General features: G+C 31.7%; 1 protein-coding gene across 1 annotated transcript; it reads right to left on the reverse strand.

Moving 5' to 3' along the window:
* Window positions 1-84: 84 nt before the first annotated feature.
* Window positions 85-5,383, reverse strand: LOC110992687. Its single transcript, XM_022258604.2, has 4 exons — window positions 4,966-5,383; window positions 3,223-3,512; window positions 1,415-3,147; window positions 85-1,302 (listed from the first exon to the last, which is right to left on the reverse strand). Exons 1-4 carry the CDS (start codon window positions 5,292-5,294, stop codon window positions 826-828), a joined length of 2,829 nt encoding a protein of 942 aa, XP_022114296.2. The 5' UTR covers window positions 5,295-5,383; the 3' UTR covers window positions 85-825.
* Window positions 5,384-15,515: the final 10,132 nt, after the last annotated feature.

Raw genomic sequence — 15,515 nt, forward strand, 5'->3', positions numbered from 1 at the left:
GTGATACATACAGTGAATTAAAATTATTAATATCAATCCAATGTAAACAATACTCTAACAATAAGAAAAAGAAACCAAAAATCATAATTTTATACTTTAAAAGTGTTTTAATTATATATTGAATTTTAATATATTATGAAGGCGAGATTCTGGAACATGATCACTTACATAAGATTTTTTACAATAAGAGCCCAGGCTACTAAAATATAGATTAAAAAGTCATTGTAAAGTACATCTAATTAAATCACTAGTAAATAAATGAACAATGTCGGTAAGGTAACCTGAAAAAAATTCTAGGAGTTTTGAAGGTTAGCAGCATTTCGAGAAGTTATGTTGCCACCATGGACCCATCTGCCATATTGAACAACAAAATACTCAATAGAAGATGATTTCTTTTCGACACATTTTACTATTAAAGCATTCATAATTTATATATACAAAATTAATCTCGAGAACATTTTCAATGATATACGAATTAACATTTTATGTAATATCAATAGTTAAAAACGATCACACCTCGAAATAACCAAAAATTTTACATAAATAATAAATTATTATTAGAAATAGAACGTTAAATACATAGTATTTTTTCCTAAAAATAAAGTTAATGACATTATTTTTTTGACAATTTACAAAGTTTTGAAAACCTAAACATCATTATAATATAACAGTGAGTTATATTATATACTTGCTGCATAGCGCCTGAGCATATTTTAGCAGAAACTACGCTTCAAATATAACGACGACTACAACAGAACAAGAATTTAAAAAAATATTTTAACCTTTACTTTATCCTGCATAAAATATACCTAGTGCAACAAAAAGTTATAACTTAGATTCCTCAAGGTCATCTATTTCAACGAAAGGCATTTTATCGCGAATTTTGATACTTTCAACATGAACATCTACGAAAGCGAATGGTGGAGTTGCTGAGTTGTCCGTTGGGGAGCCTTGGTTATTAATTATATGTTCAACTTTTGGTCGCTGTTTTCGCATCAAGTTTGTGTTAACAGATCGGTCATGCTCTCGAACAGATACTTTGTAGCCAATGTGGTTAGCTAGCTTTCGCTGACAATCAGCTAATTTGTCACGTATAATATGATCATATTCGTGCACCGATGCTTCGGTGGCAGGTTCCTCCCCCAGGAGAATCGTAAGACGTTTAGCTTGCTCTAAATAAATCACCGCTTGCCTGATAGCGTCGAATTTTTCACTTGATCGAGCCATAGCAATGAAGTGAGAAATGAAAAATTCAAATACTAACCGCCGTCGTTCCGAGTCCATTTTTGTCGGCAAAATTATCTAGAAAGAAAGAATCATAGCATAATCTAATAATCATTATCGCAATCAATTTGTATTATCAGACGAAACAACAAAATGTATGAACAAAAAGTGTTGAAAATATAATACTTACATTTTTATTAATCTCTGTTTCTAGCTTTTCCTTTTCCTTTGGTTTTCTCATGTTGAAATTTGCTTTTCTCCGTTCTTTTATTTGACGTTGTCGTTCTTTTTTCCACTGATAGTGTTTGTCATGAAGTTTAGCTTTATCCCAAATACTATTTACATTTTCGTCTTCACTATCAGAAGAATCTTGGTTCATTGGTACAGAATGTACTGGTAAATAGGGATTTATCAGGCGCAATGGATTTTTGCATGTTAAGATTTCATATAATCTGCGGCTATTAAACTTTGGATAAAAATCTTTTTTCATGTATTTTACTTTATTCAATGCATATAGTGTATGCATCACCGGTGCCTCCAAAATATCAGCTAATTTCCGTTGGGCTTTTAATAGTAACGGTTTCGGTACGCTTTTGAATTCATTACACGTCTCTATGAAGTAGTTAGGAAATCGAGAACGTCCGAAATGTGAATAAAAACTTCGCAAGAATAGACGGAGTGTTTCTCCTAGTCTGTCCTCTGGCCACTTTGCGTAATTGTCTTCACATTGCCAAAATAAATGATTTTTTATATGACTTGCATCGATACCAATTTTAGACGTATCGTTCTCAATAAAAGTTTTATGTAAGGCAAGCATAAATAGGTAACACCTCATATGCGAATGAGCTAAACAGCTTTCTAAATATCGTTCAGCTGCTGGAAATGTTATTTTCCATTGTAATTTTTGATTGGGGTTTAATCCTCGCTTCGGGCGAAATCCTACTGGTACCAGCAAGCATCCGAAATCAATAGCCTTGCCGACCATGTATTTAGTTGGCCATTGATAACTGAAGTTAGTTCGAGGATTCTGAATTATCTTTCTTTCTCGAATAATCCACTGATTTGCTGCATTTGGCCAAGCTGCTAAAAGTGCTGGGAATACTTCATAACTAATATTTTTATTGTTATCACAGTATATACTGGCTCCTTGTGTTAAAGCATCTTTTATTGCATCTTGGGGAAACCCCAAGCCAGACCCGATACTAACAATAAAATTGTCTACAAAATCATTCATAAACGTAATTGAGTTAAGATATTGATGTGTCTCGTAAAGAGTTTTTGTTAAAGATAATTTTGATGCTGTATCCGCATCTTCGTCTTCTTCGTCATCACTCCAGTCAAAAGCCTTTTCACTAACAGTAATCCAGCATTCATCTGGTAAGCCTGCAGAGTTTGCTGAATTTTTAGATTGTAAAGTTAGTTTAATTTTCTTTGGTGTTGTTGATTCTGTAATAGTAGTATACCCATAATCCGATTCTGTTTCACTTGATTCTGTTTGTCGACTCGAGTTTGATCGGTACCCAGACGTTTCAGTATCTTCACCCATATTAATATTTTCCATGTTATAACTTATTTCAATATTGCTGGTATTTTCAAGAGTTGCATTTTTTAATATGGATTTTCTTGGCTTGATCTGCGCATCAAAATTGTTAATTTTGTTATTTATCTCACTTTCCTGGGCCTGATAAATACTAACACTTTTTCTAGCATTATTTTTGACATATCTTGAGAGATCTCCGGAAGGAGAAGCACTTCTATCTAAACTTTCCGATCCAAAATAAGGTGAAACATCGGAGGCAATCGACTCTTTTTCTGATTCAGTGTATATGCTGTCGTCTGATTGTGAGTGACTTGTTTTTATCAGATCTGTTTCTTTAGATAGAGTACTCTCTAGTATCTCTAACTTTTTTAGTTTGACAAAGCCTAAAAAAATACCAGAAATTTATAGACGTATTTAAATACATATGAGTGTCTTCATTTTAATCCTATTAAACTTACCCGACTCTTTAGTGTCTTCGATACGTAGTTTATAAAATGGCGCATCTAGAACAGCAGAATAATCAGAAGTGTCTCCGGGTTCACTGGCCTCTACATTATCATATATGATAAACAACCTTGGTGCCGCTAGTGGTTGTAGGAGATCTTTTCTTTTCTGGTAGCAGACGTATTCTTGCACACATTCAAGCAATCTATCAGCGAAAAATACGTGTTTGTGACACTTGACCATAGCTGCGTCCATTAAGTGTTGTCGTTCACTTATAGGATTATTTTTCAAAGTCTGAACTTCCCTGAAAGGAAACATACCAAGATAAATTTATTTTGTAAAAAAAAAGATGACTCTAAGTATGCAGAGTAATTAATTTACAACATTTAAAAACTAAAAAAATTAATCAAATTGTACATTCATTATTAAAGTGACTCTTAAGAATTAAAGATAATAAGCGATTGATTTAAATGAGTAAATGTGATTTATAATAAAAAGAAATCACCGCTGATGATAGGTATGATAATCATATCAAAGTAAGTATGTTCTTGAAACGTTATCGTCCCAACCTTTATATCCGTCACAAATACACATATCGGTCGGAATATTTCTTTCAATTAATAAACGTTTATTTTACAATTGTGCTATCTAAAGTGCTATTGTTGTCACACTTCAGTCAAAGCTTTAAGAAGTTTAAATATTAGAAGAGCATTAATGCTAAACTAAACTAATTCAAACTACGTGAAGTTCAGAGAGATTGAAATAAATTAGACTAAAATGGTATAAAAGGGGATATTATCCTACGCTTAGTAAATAGAATTCAAAAACCATCTAAATATGCTATCACAACGCAAGAGCACGAGGCAGACAAGAGAGAGAAGAGACTTAGAGACAAGGGTTCAACCACCAAATATTATTTTGACACTTGAAAACAAATAATTCCATCCATTCGCAAACCAGACCCATTTCATATGAACCGGTTGTATGGGAAAATTTTTCCTTCTTGCCCTTCGTACACAACAGTCGTTAGTCCAGTACATAAATGTACAATTTTTTACACAGGTTTTAGCGTTTAAACTCCGGCAAAGTTACTCTGTGTTTTACATTTTATTACTATTTGGAATATAAATCAAAGTTTTCGAATGCTATATTTATCAAATCACAACTTGAATATCTTAATATTTTACACGTAATCTTGATTACATATATTAATTCGATAAGAAGCACATTTAAATAAGAATAATATTGGTATTGAGATTTGCTTCACACATATATAATTTTCTTGTGTATACCTATGAGGTTGATGTACGACATGACAGCAGTATCACAAAAACATTCCAGGACCAACAGTTTTATGTCTGAGCCGCGGTGAGGGACGAGTGGCGACACCACGTCTCAGGTTGTTAAAACACAGCAAACTTACTAACTAAGGGCTACCAACCACCTTATATTGTAGTCAAATATGCTGACTATATGCCATAGTTAAAGTGAACGCTTTGTAATAGGATATCAATTTGATATATAAGGTTTTTTATACCACATTCATCTATAGAACAAATACGTTACTATGCCTACACTCACACTTTACAATTTTCTATAATATTCCGTACCTCTCTTCTTTTTTCTCTTTCATCTACAGTTCAGCACGGCGGACAAGCATTGCTCAAGAAAAATGATACGCACAAAGTCTTCTCTTGTCCCTGGCGCCTATTATTATCAAGAACTATTGTTTCTTATAACAATGACGTTACACTCACCGTTCATAATTTTCGAAGAACTGCACAGACAAAAGGATGTTATTCAACAAAAACGCATCGGAGTCGTGATTCAATTGATATCGCATACGATCTAAAGCATCCTCGTCGTATGAACGAACTTGCGCAGGGGCAGGCAGCGGGGAACTCCCCAGCGAAGGACCATTCAGCGCGGAAACAGGGTCCAACGGCGGCTCTTTCGCGGCAACTCTTTTATTAATAGGATTTGCACTTCTCTTCTTTTTCTCTTCAATTTTGTGTTCCTTCCACCGGGCACGCTCAAAAAATTTGTCCGGCTCTTTCTGTGACTTCTTCGACTTTGAGTTTCCCATTTTTAATACTGGAGACACATTTGCACAATGAGAAATGCACCTGTCGTGTACTTTCTTAACGATATCAAATAGAACTAATTGATAACCGTCTTTGCTTATACCATTCTCTTCGAAATCTTATCAGTAATTGATAATTAATTTATTGATTTTCACTGATAGGATTGCGAATTATGTGAAAACATTGAAATGAGTGCTGGACTTGCCTATTTGATTGCGTGCCATGCATAATACAGACTGGGAAATTATACGTAATAAACAGGTTATAATTGTGTATTTTGCCTGTTTTCAAAAAGAGTAACAGAAACATATATACATACTAGCGGATCCGACAGACGTTGTCCTGTCTACACGTCTTTAATTTCAAAATTTCAATTTTTAATAAGCCATTTTGATGAAAATTATTATACAAATGTTTTGACAATATCTAACGATCCAGCACATGGTCACACACGATATAACACAATGATAACAAAACGTTTTTAAATTTCGGGACAGACTAAAATTAAAATTCGAATATTATTTAAAATTTGACACTGCGATGGTAGCGCCGTCTGTCGGATCCAATGTAAAACATTCCAAAATCAATCAATCAACAACTAATAAATTGAAAATTAATTAAAAAAACATTGTCCAGCGGACAAAATTGTGAATCTAAACCATTCCCAGATCCCCTTGAACACACACAAAAAATTTCGTCTAAATCGGTCCAGTCGTTTAGGAGGAGTTCAGTCACATCCACACGCACACAAGAAATATATATATTAAGATATGTAATTATGATTAACAGAATCTAACATTACATTGTTTTTTAGAATTTTCTTGAATATTTTCTATTGTAGATCTCCATGTACTATATGTACCATTACCTGACAGATAAATTAGGACCTGGCTCAACCATACCGCTCCGTAGATACAGACTACATATTTCCATTTCATCAAGGATTTAGATATGTAGCCATTCATTTTTCTAGGGATAGTCTATTACTAAGATCTTGGGTTAAGTGATACCGTGGTAAGGCTATGAGATTCTGATGATTATATATTCACAAAGTCAGTCGCATTTTTTCGTACCATTATTTGGATACTTCGATACAAAAAAAATTAACAAATAATACCGTTTTCAAAATCGCCTATTCTGTCATAGTTTAAGGCTAAACGGTCATATTGAGGTTCCGTACTAAATTCTTTGAACGAACGTTTTCATACACAAATTCTTTGAACGAAATGTGATTGCTGAGAAGATTACGTGGAAACCTAAACGGGTTGTTTTAATCGACGTCATGGTATGAATAAGCGATGAAGTACAGAATTTAATTTAAAGAGATAGATTTGCTTGTGAATGATTACCTTTAAAACACCTATTTCATTTAGTACTAGGTAAAAAAATATAATTTGGTAATTACTCATTTTTATTAATATTATAATTACAAACATCAACAAAATAAAAAATGGTTTAAATACAATTCAATATTTTGTAATTACTGAGCTTTACAACTCGTTATGATTGCTAAGTAATAATTTTTACATTTCAAATACCTATATACTAACAATAACTAATTACATATCACAAAATTCTATCTTAGGTAATTTAAGTAGGTACAGATCGTATATAGATTAGTTATTTCCAATAAAGTCAGGCTTAATTTAGATTTTACAAATATGTGAAGTGGTTTTCATTACTTTATATATTTGTAAAATTATAATATATAAAAAAATCTAGTAATTCAGTTTAAAATTACATATGTGTGGGTACAAGTGCACAGGCGCTAATAATATTTATTTAAATTTTCTTTTTTTTTTTAATCATTTTTAATATTACTACTAAGGTTAAGAAAATTGTAAATACTATATTGATTGTTATGATTACTAATAAAGGTTTATATGTGTGCCAAACTTTTGTTATTTTTTTCTAATCAAAGTCGAACTATATGAAATGTGAAAGAAATATTTATCAATAAAGGCTTTACCAAACTTGGTTAAAATATTGTGTATAATATAAAATACTTAATACTACAAATTGACACTGATATCCTACGCCATAATAAATCTTCATAATGAGATTGTATAGATTTCATATAGGACTCATAAATTACAAAACAATCTCTTGTCAAGGTATTTCACGAAGGATTTCGGCAGGTGCAGGAGTTCTAGACGATTCCTCCATATTATCAGCTATTCTTAAAACATCACCCTGTGGATTGGCGACCCTCTTCTGATTTCGTTTACGCTTCATCTGTACAATTTTTCTATCGAGAATCCGCCTGAAATTAAATTTAAATTTAGAATGTAAATTTCATAGTAATTTAAATTTAGAACGTTATACAAGCTACAATTGCTGACCATTTTAGAAAAGATCTTACGCATTTTCACAAACTTAGAATCTATGTTAAAGATAAAACCTGGTTAAAACATATTTTCTCAACATGTTATAAAATATTACTCACTGTTGTCGACAATCGATTAATATTCCTAGAATGAAAACGACAACAATAGCTATAACGATCAAAGCTGTTATGCCTAGTATAGTAGCCACCGTCAACGTGGGTACATCTTCCGCGATCATTGATATGCTGGGGTCTGCTGTCGCCTCGGATAGTTCTGAAATAAAGAAAGAGATTTTGACTTAATTCCCACCAGAAACCAATTCTGATTTAAACCCAACCAAGATTAAAAATATGAAATAAATAAAAAATGTTTTTTTTTTGGAATATAAGTAAACGTAAATAATACGACCTAATGTTTTTACAAGCTATTTGGAATGATTTAATTGACTGTCCTAACTTATTGTTTTGTTTGTTTGTTGTTGTATTGTCGCTTTTACTATTTCACACCTCTTATTCATACGCAAGGCAAATCCAAATATTCCAAATTCCTCAGTCTAATACAAACTATTTACGTAACTCATGTATCGTATACCTTCAGATTATAACACAAAGCACTCGCGAGCCCTCTGGCATTGAGAGTGTCCATGGGCGGCGGTATCACTTAACATCAGGTGAGCCTCCTGCTCGTTTTTTATAGAACAGGGGTTTGTTATTCTTCCTTTATTTTAAGTATTTAATAATAAATATAAATATAAATAAATATATAGTAAATATAAATATATAATAAATCTTAGAACTTATAATTTAGAATTTAGTATGAATTTATAGTTTGTTATATATTTTGTTTAAATAGGTAAAACTGTGCTTTATGATTATGTTTGAATGTGTATTCCGATTTTGATTTTCGTGAGTATAATGTAATTTTAGTTTAAGGAGTAGCCGTAGTACTTAATAAAATAAAAAAAAACAAAAAAAAAGATACAGATATCACTTTTTTCACGTCTCTAAAAATTTAACCGGTAGACATCCCTACTCATCGGCAAAGGAGACAGAGGGTGTAGACATTTGGGCTACAGTTTAATTTTTCTTAGGGATGGTGGTACAATAAATTAGAAACAAGTTGGGACTTCCAGTTGGCCCACTATTGACTTAAACTCTTGCGGGGGGTGATGAACAACCCGTGCTCTTCAAGAAATGGTTTTTTGCCTGGTGGCAAAAGACTGGTGTCTTTTGCACAGATCCCCGTTAATAAATACGCCTAAAGAAGGCTGTCTATGATATACTATTTTTAAATAAATAAATTTTTGTTTTACAGTTACGATCCCTCTACCCCAAATGGTAATGTTTTTTCGTATTAATTTCTCGAGGCTGTCTGTAACAGTTGATGTGGGTTGAAGGTTTTTTGGCTTTTGAGAATTCAATTAACAGGTATATCTACCTGTTAATGAAATGATCCGAATATCTGTCCCAGTTTTTTTAAAACATCCTGAGAAAATCTTTTGATTTTGAAACCCAAACGATTTAAACAAAATCCTTTATAAACGAAAAAATACTCATGTACTTTGTACTACTTTGCCGTATAAAATCAATGGGTGTTTAATTTATATACTATAAACTTAAACGTACTTCATAGATAGTAGGTATTGTACCTAGATATTACCTAACTGAGCAATTCGTTATGAATTACGATATTTCGTCTCACTTGACTGACGATTATACAAGGAAATTATTGATGTCTTTATTGATTTGAATTATTCGGCTTTTTTGCTGATCGCATGTAATTATAATTTTACTATATTTGGTTAGGTTAAGAATATCATTATTTCTCATAAGAATTGCAATTATTTGTTTTTGTTTAATAGAAGAAATTACTAAATAATATTTGTGTGTTCCTAAGCATCCTATCTTTGCTTATTAGGTAATGAAATATATTATTTTCAGGTTATACGAGAATGCCATTCCGAAATTATGTTTCGAGTTAGTATATGTCGTTGGTACAAGTTCTCACAAATTATAAATGAATAAGACTAATGTTTCTTCCGGTGGTTACGAGATTATAAACAAGCCCATAAGAATCACCCCGTATGTCAAAAACTACTTTCATTGTGACATACGGGAGGTGAATTTCGCGCTCAGTCTGTTTTTCAATCCGAACATTCCCATTATGTTTTAAGACGTACCAACGTCACGCAACCAATCAAAGTACGAACGTACCAACGTAAAAAAGGAAATAAATTCTTTATTATTAACAGTTTCTTACTAATTTACTTAGTATGCATTCGTCATACACGTTTGGAATGTATGGTGACTCATCTAGTAACGTTCTACGATAGGTTTTGAATCCGTTTTAAAATTCAAAATATAAATGATTTACCTAAGTCCCAACTGCCATTGTTTTCTTCTTCCATTGTTTGAGTGTTGACTTCTCTTTAACTGAAAATAAAAGAAATAAATTAACTTCCTATTATAGATTGTTCTGTTTGTGTTCTTTAGTCATCCAAGAATTAGCCTTAATACTAAAAAAAATAATTACATCAAGAAATGGGCACAATATCTAAGAATTAAAGGCACTATTTGTTTTTACTTTTTAGTGCATTCTGAAGTCGGTTGTAAAGAATAAAAGTCCCAAAAACATAATTCAATACGACAGTAATTATAGTCATATAATTTCTAACATTTACAAAAGTTAAAAATTTCAAATAAAGCGTTCATAATATGCCAGGCCATATAATACGTTAAATTATTTCCTAAGCTCAAATCCTGACAAATCAACAGTTTAAGGTTAGAAGCAACAGCTTGGCTAATCTATTGTAATTAAATTATGAAAACAGTGATTTATTTATTTGGCCAAGTGTGCAGACTTTTGATCGTGGTCAGATACCACGTCATTCAGTGCAAGAGTGATGCAGCACTTTATATATTATGAACGTTCCAAGAATTAAAAAACGTTATGAAACAGTTGCTAATAGCGCAGGTATGTGAAGAACGCGTAAAATAATAATTGATAGGTGATTCTATCACAATTTACTTCAAACACAAACATATATAGAACAGATATTACCTACTACATATTAACTTAGTTTACCCGGCTTATGCGTAACGCATTTCCCCACGAAAAAAAAACAAGTTAGTAGCGCGACATTTCAAATCATAGGAGACATGATATTCGCCAACCTTCGTATGGAGATGGAGATTAAAGAAGAAGAATTACTTTCTAACAATCTCCAAATTGCATACACAATGATATTATATTACAAAACATTTCCAAGAAAATCGATTAGATAACTATCAATTATTATTAAAGTATGACGAAAATCATTAAGATTTAAAGATAAGTCTATTTATTGTTCTGCATAAAGTTATTTTTCAAAAATTAATTTTGTGTAAACTACATAAAACTAAACTACTGTTTTAAAATCTAAAGAGATGTGGAAAACAACTATCATATTGAAGTTTTCGGATACTTGAGTGTATTCCAATTTGAAAATGTTTATGGAAAATAACATAATTTTCAGTTTAGTAAAATAATAAAATATTGCAGTAACAAATCATATATTAAAGTTCGATTTCGTTTAAATCAAATTCTAAGTTCTTCTTAAAACTTTTCTATGATGTTTATAGTTACGACCATTAACTGTATGTCTTAAATGTGCAAACTTTCCTTTAGTGTCCTTCGTCTACTTACAAATAAAATATCGTGACAAAACCTTATTTAATTAATGATTCTTCACACGTCTATTGGTGTCGGTTTCGTTGAAAAACTTGTACTACCGTGTCCGTTGCCATGGTTACGATACATAGTGTAAAAACAACGTTTACAAACTGATTATACTGTCCTGACACTTAAAATGGTGAATCGAAAAATGATATTTTGTTTAGTTCAACATAATGCTTGAATGTTTCTGTATACGATAGCTATAGGGGGGAGTAATTCAAGAAGAAAAAAATACTTAAAACATTGGCTAGTTGAGATTATAAAATATATATTTTTTTACGAATGAAGGTCGCAATGAAACAGTAAAGGATTGTACTCTTTCAGGGCCAAGAGAAATCCAAGCTAGTACAAAAGGAAAACGTACAATGATGCAATGTTGTTTTAATATTAATTTATCTTTAATGCTACTAAGCCATTTTAATTACACTATAATTTTTCATGGCTCTGTTGTTTGATAAAAAATATACCTCCGCTACTTTTGCTTTTTGAGAAAATTTTTAATAACCCAGTTTTTCTAACAAATTAGCAAGGTTTTTTAATGTTTCAATTACCAAGTCAATTTTTGAAATTATTTTATTAATTGCAACACAATAATGCATAAGGTCATTAAGGAATATTATTTATATGTACAGATTAATTACCACATTCATTACACATATAATGGATTCTTCTTGGACTATTTATTTATTACAGTTTGAACCAAGAAATCAATTCAGTTGCAATTATATCGATACCTCCTAAGTATACTGAGTCAACTAACAAATTTAGGTATTTGGTTTTTTTTATATAAACGTACATAATTAACCATGATCTTCACGTTAGTGTTAAATTTTTTTTAAAAAGAACTATAGTTACCGAGATAATTTCACGTATACTAAATCAATTTCAACATCTGTTAAAATCGTACATTGTATACTGATCCAAATAACGTTGAATCAGTGTTCGCGGGGCGTGAAAAGGGACGCATTGATACATGTTTATTTTGGCTCAGTATACGATGAATGACAGCCAGGGCGCATGCAACTTAAGTTAATATGCTCCTTTTATAAGTTTCTTCCAAGCAGTCAAGGAGATAATATTGAGACTACAAAAATATCGGTTTGCAAGACTATGTTCTTGGGAAATCTTCTAAAGCGACTACCGTGAGACAGTATCGAGAAATATCAGTTAATACAAATATCAATATAGGTTTTCATAAACCCAAAAAAGGTGTTTGTGAACAATGTCACATTTATGAAAATAACAAGCAAGTTAACCAGGCAGATAAATAAAAGCATGAAGAGCATTTAAAAGAAAAAGAGAAAGCTAGAAAACAAAAGATACAGCAGCATTTGATCATCAAAAGTGTCTTAATGTACCTCACGGGAACGTTAGTACTTTTTATTATAAACGGAAACTTATCTTCTCACGATATTCAGTCTGGAATCTCGACAAGGTTATTGTTTTTCATGGCATCAACAGTTTATAGAAGATACGGTGGGTGAAGGTGTCAAAGATTACCGGTTTCGGTCAGACAACCGTGGAAGCCAATATAGAAATAGGATTGTTTTCTTAATGTATCTGTTAGCTAGTTCGAAGTTCTGTATACATATATATTAGCCATCGCTTTCTAATAGTGGGTCACACCCAAAATGAAGGCGACAGTATACATGCTTTAATTGAAATACAGACAAAAGATAAAATGCTTTATACGCCTTATCAATGGTATACAGCTTTTAGATTTGCCATATCCGACGAAAAACCATACAAAGTTATTGAAGTGTCTCAGTATTTAATAAAAGACTTTAAATCAAAGTAAGGACTAAACAACTGGACAACTACTAATGATGGATCTAAAATGCCTTGAAACAAAGTCACGGAAGTAGTTGTTAAAGCAGAAAATGAATTTAGGACATTTTATAAAACAAGTTACCAAGATGATGCTTACAAGTAGATAGATTGTGTAAAAAAACCTAAAGCTACACCAAATCGAAGAGAGTTGAATTTTAACATAGATAATATTTCTTTAGCTTATCAGACCCATTCCTATTTACCAAAATAAGTACAAACACTTCATGGATCTTTGTAAGACACTGGTGATTCCTAAGGAGTATCATTTGTTTTTTTAATAATTTGATTTCAAAAAACTCTAATGGAGCAGATGACAGTGATTCAGACTGATTTTTTATACGTTAAATCTTTAAAATTTTCATTCATTTTGATAATAAACCATAAGGTTTAAAGCTATCCTTTGAGCGTCCTAAACTTTTTATATATTTTTGTTATACATTTATATTATTTTTAATAATATTGTTTAACGTAAGTTACTATTTTTAGTTCCTATTATTTTTATTGATGTTTTTTACTTATTATGAAACTTTAATGATACTACATTGATAATTTGTTTTAGTTGCATTGTTAAACTTGTAGCATTTAGTAAGGCTAAATAATATTAACAAAAAGGTTAAAAATTGAAATAGTTATAACTAAAAATACATTATAATTCTTAAAATGCGTTGTTTTTGTTAATGAGTCTACTTCTTCCTAGCTTTTATTAATTTCGTAGGGTATTAGAAATAAAATTAGTAATTAAAAAGCCTCGATTAATTATATTAGTCCAGTATACGTTGAGGTTTAAAATTCTAACATAGCTAATAACTTTCCTAGTATAATGAGTCAAGTGATGTAATTTCAATATTTTATTATTAAGTGAGACGAAAAACCCCGAAACTAACCAAAAGTAAGATGATAATAATTAAATGATAATCATATTCCACAAAATGTTGGTGTAAACTATAGATTTTGATGTACAACGTACATGAATATAACTGGTAGTTAAACCATTTTACTATTGAGTCCCGCCCGTGTATACTAAGTCATGTACATAAAATAGCATTTAAGAACAAAAATCAGCAAACTCATGTTATACCAAAGGAAGAGCTCTCAATCTTTATTATAAAAACATTAAATTTATTCTGAATTAGTTTGATTTCACAAAAATATAAACGATTTGCCTTAAAATGGCTCTCCTGTAAAATTACTAAAATGTCAGTTGACTCATTATACTTAGGAGGTATCGATATAATACACATATCCCTGATTATTTTCACATCAGTTAAATTGTAATGAAAATAAAGGCCATCCAAAGCCTACATTGCTATTTAAGTAAGGCATTAGGGCAGATTCAATTGAATCAATTTGCAGATAAGGAGATGTTTCAGCTTTCTACGCCGAATACGACACATAATTATGTCGAGTACACCTGAGAGTAATACGAGATGTCCGTTTTTTTTATAGAACAAAGGGCAAACGGGCAGGAAGCTCACCTGATGTTAAGTGATACCGCCGCCCACGGACTTAGGGTCCTTCAAGAAAAGAGCGTACAACTTCTTAAAAGACCGGCAACGAACTCGCGAGCCCTCTACCATCGAGAGTTTCCCCGATTCTATAAAAATAATGGACACTCTCGACCCCAGAGGGCAACTAAACCGTACAAACATATGCACGTACTTAATCGGGAAGTAATAAAACTCAGTCACAAATCTAATCTGTTGAACGAATTTGATAGTAACTGTTTGTCCATCAGCAGTTTCACCGTATAACCGATAAAACCAATGTAATGAACTTTGGAAAAGACTTGTCATTCATAGTGCTAAGTCTCCGCTCTGAATATCACCCTTATTGTTTCAACTGTACATAGACGACGTACGTATTTGTGCTTTATGTTTTTGACACAAATTCTGGAGGCCAATACGAAGGTTGACGGCTTGAGGAAAATATTTTTCTCACAGCCTCGAAATGTTTAGCTAAATAGTTACTATACACGGAAGCCACAAAATTATTATCTATATATATTTAATTTTATCACCTTACAGTTAAACTATGTTAGGTGATAAAATTAAAAAATCTATCTCTAACCGTGTCTGTGAATGCAAGTAAAAGTACTTTTATGCAAATGTTTACATAAGATAAGAAATCCCCAAACGCACTTACATTATTCACTTTACACAATTTCAATTTCACTGTTCACTGTACACTTCTTCCGAATTGTTATTAAAACATTTTATAAATAAGCGTCGCGTACGCTATGCTCATGCGCAATACTCAAAGGCACGTCTCTGACTGTGAACGTATCCGCCGAGATCCTACTAAAGCCTTTCTCAGTTAACCAACCATTTACAAAACGTTGTCTATTTAATCAAC

Source organism: Pieris rapae, chromosome 7 (assembly GCF_905147795.1).
Source record: "Pieris rapae chromosome 7, ilPieRapa1.1, whole genome shotgun sequence".
Taxonomy (NCBI): Eukaryota; Metazoa; Arthropoda; class Insecta; order Lepidoptera; family Pieridae; genus Pieris; species Pieris rapae.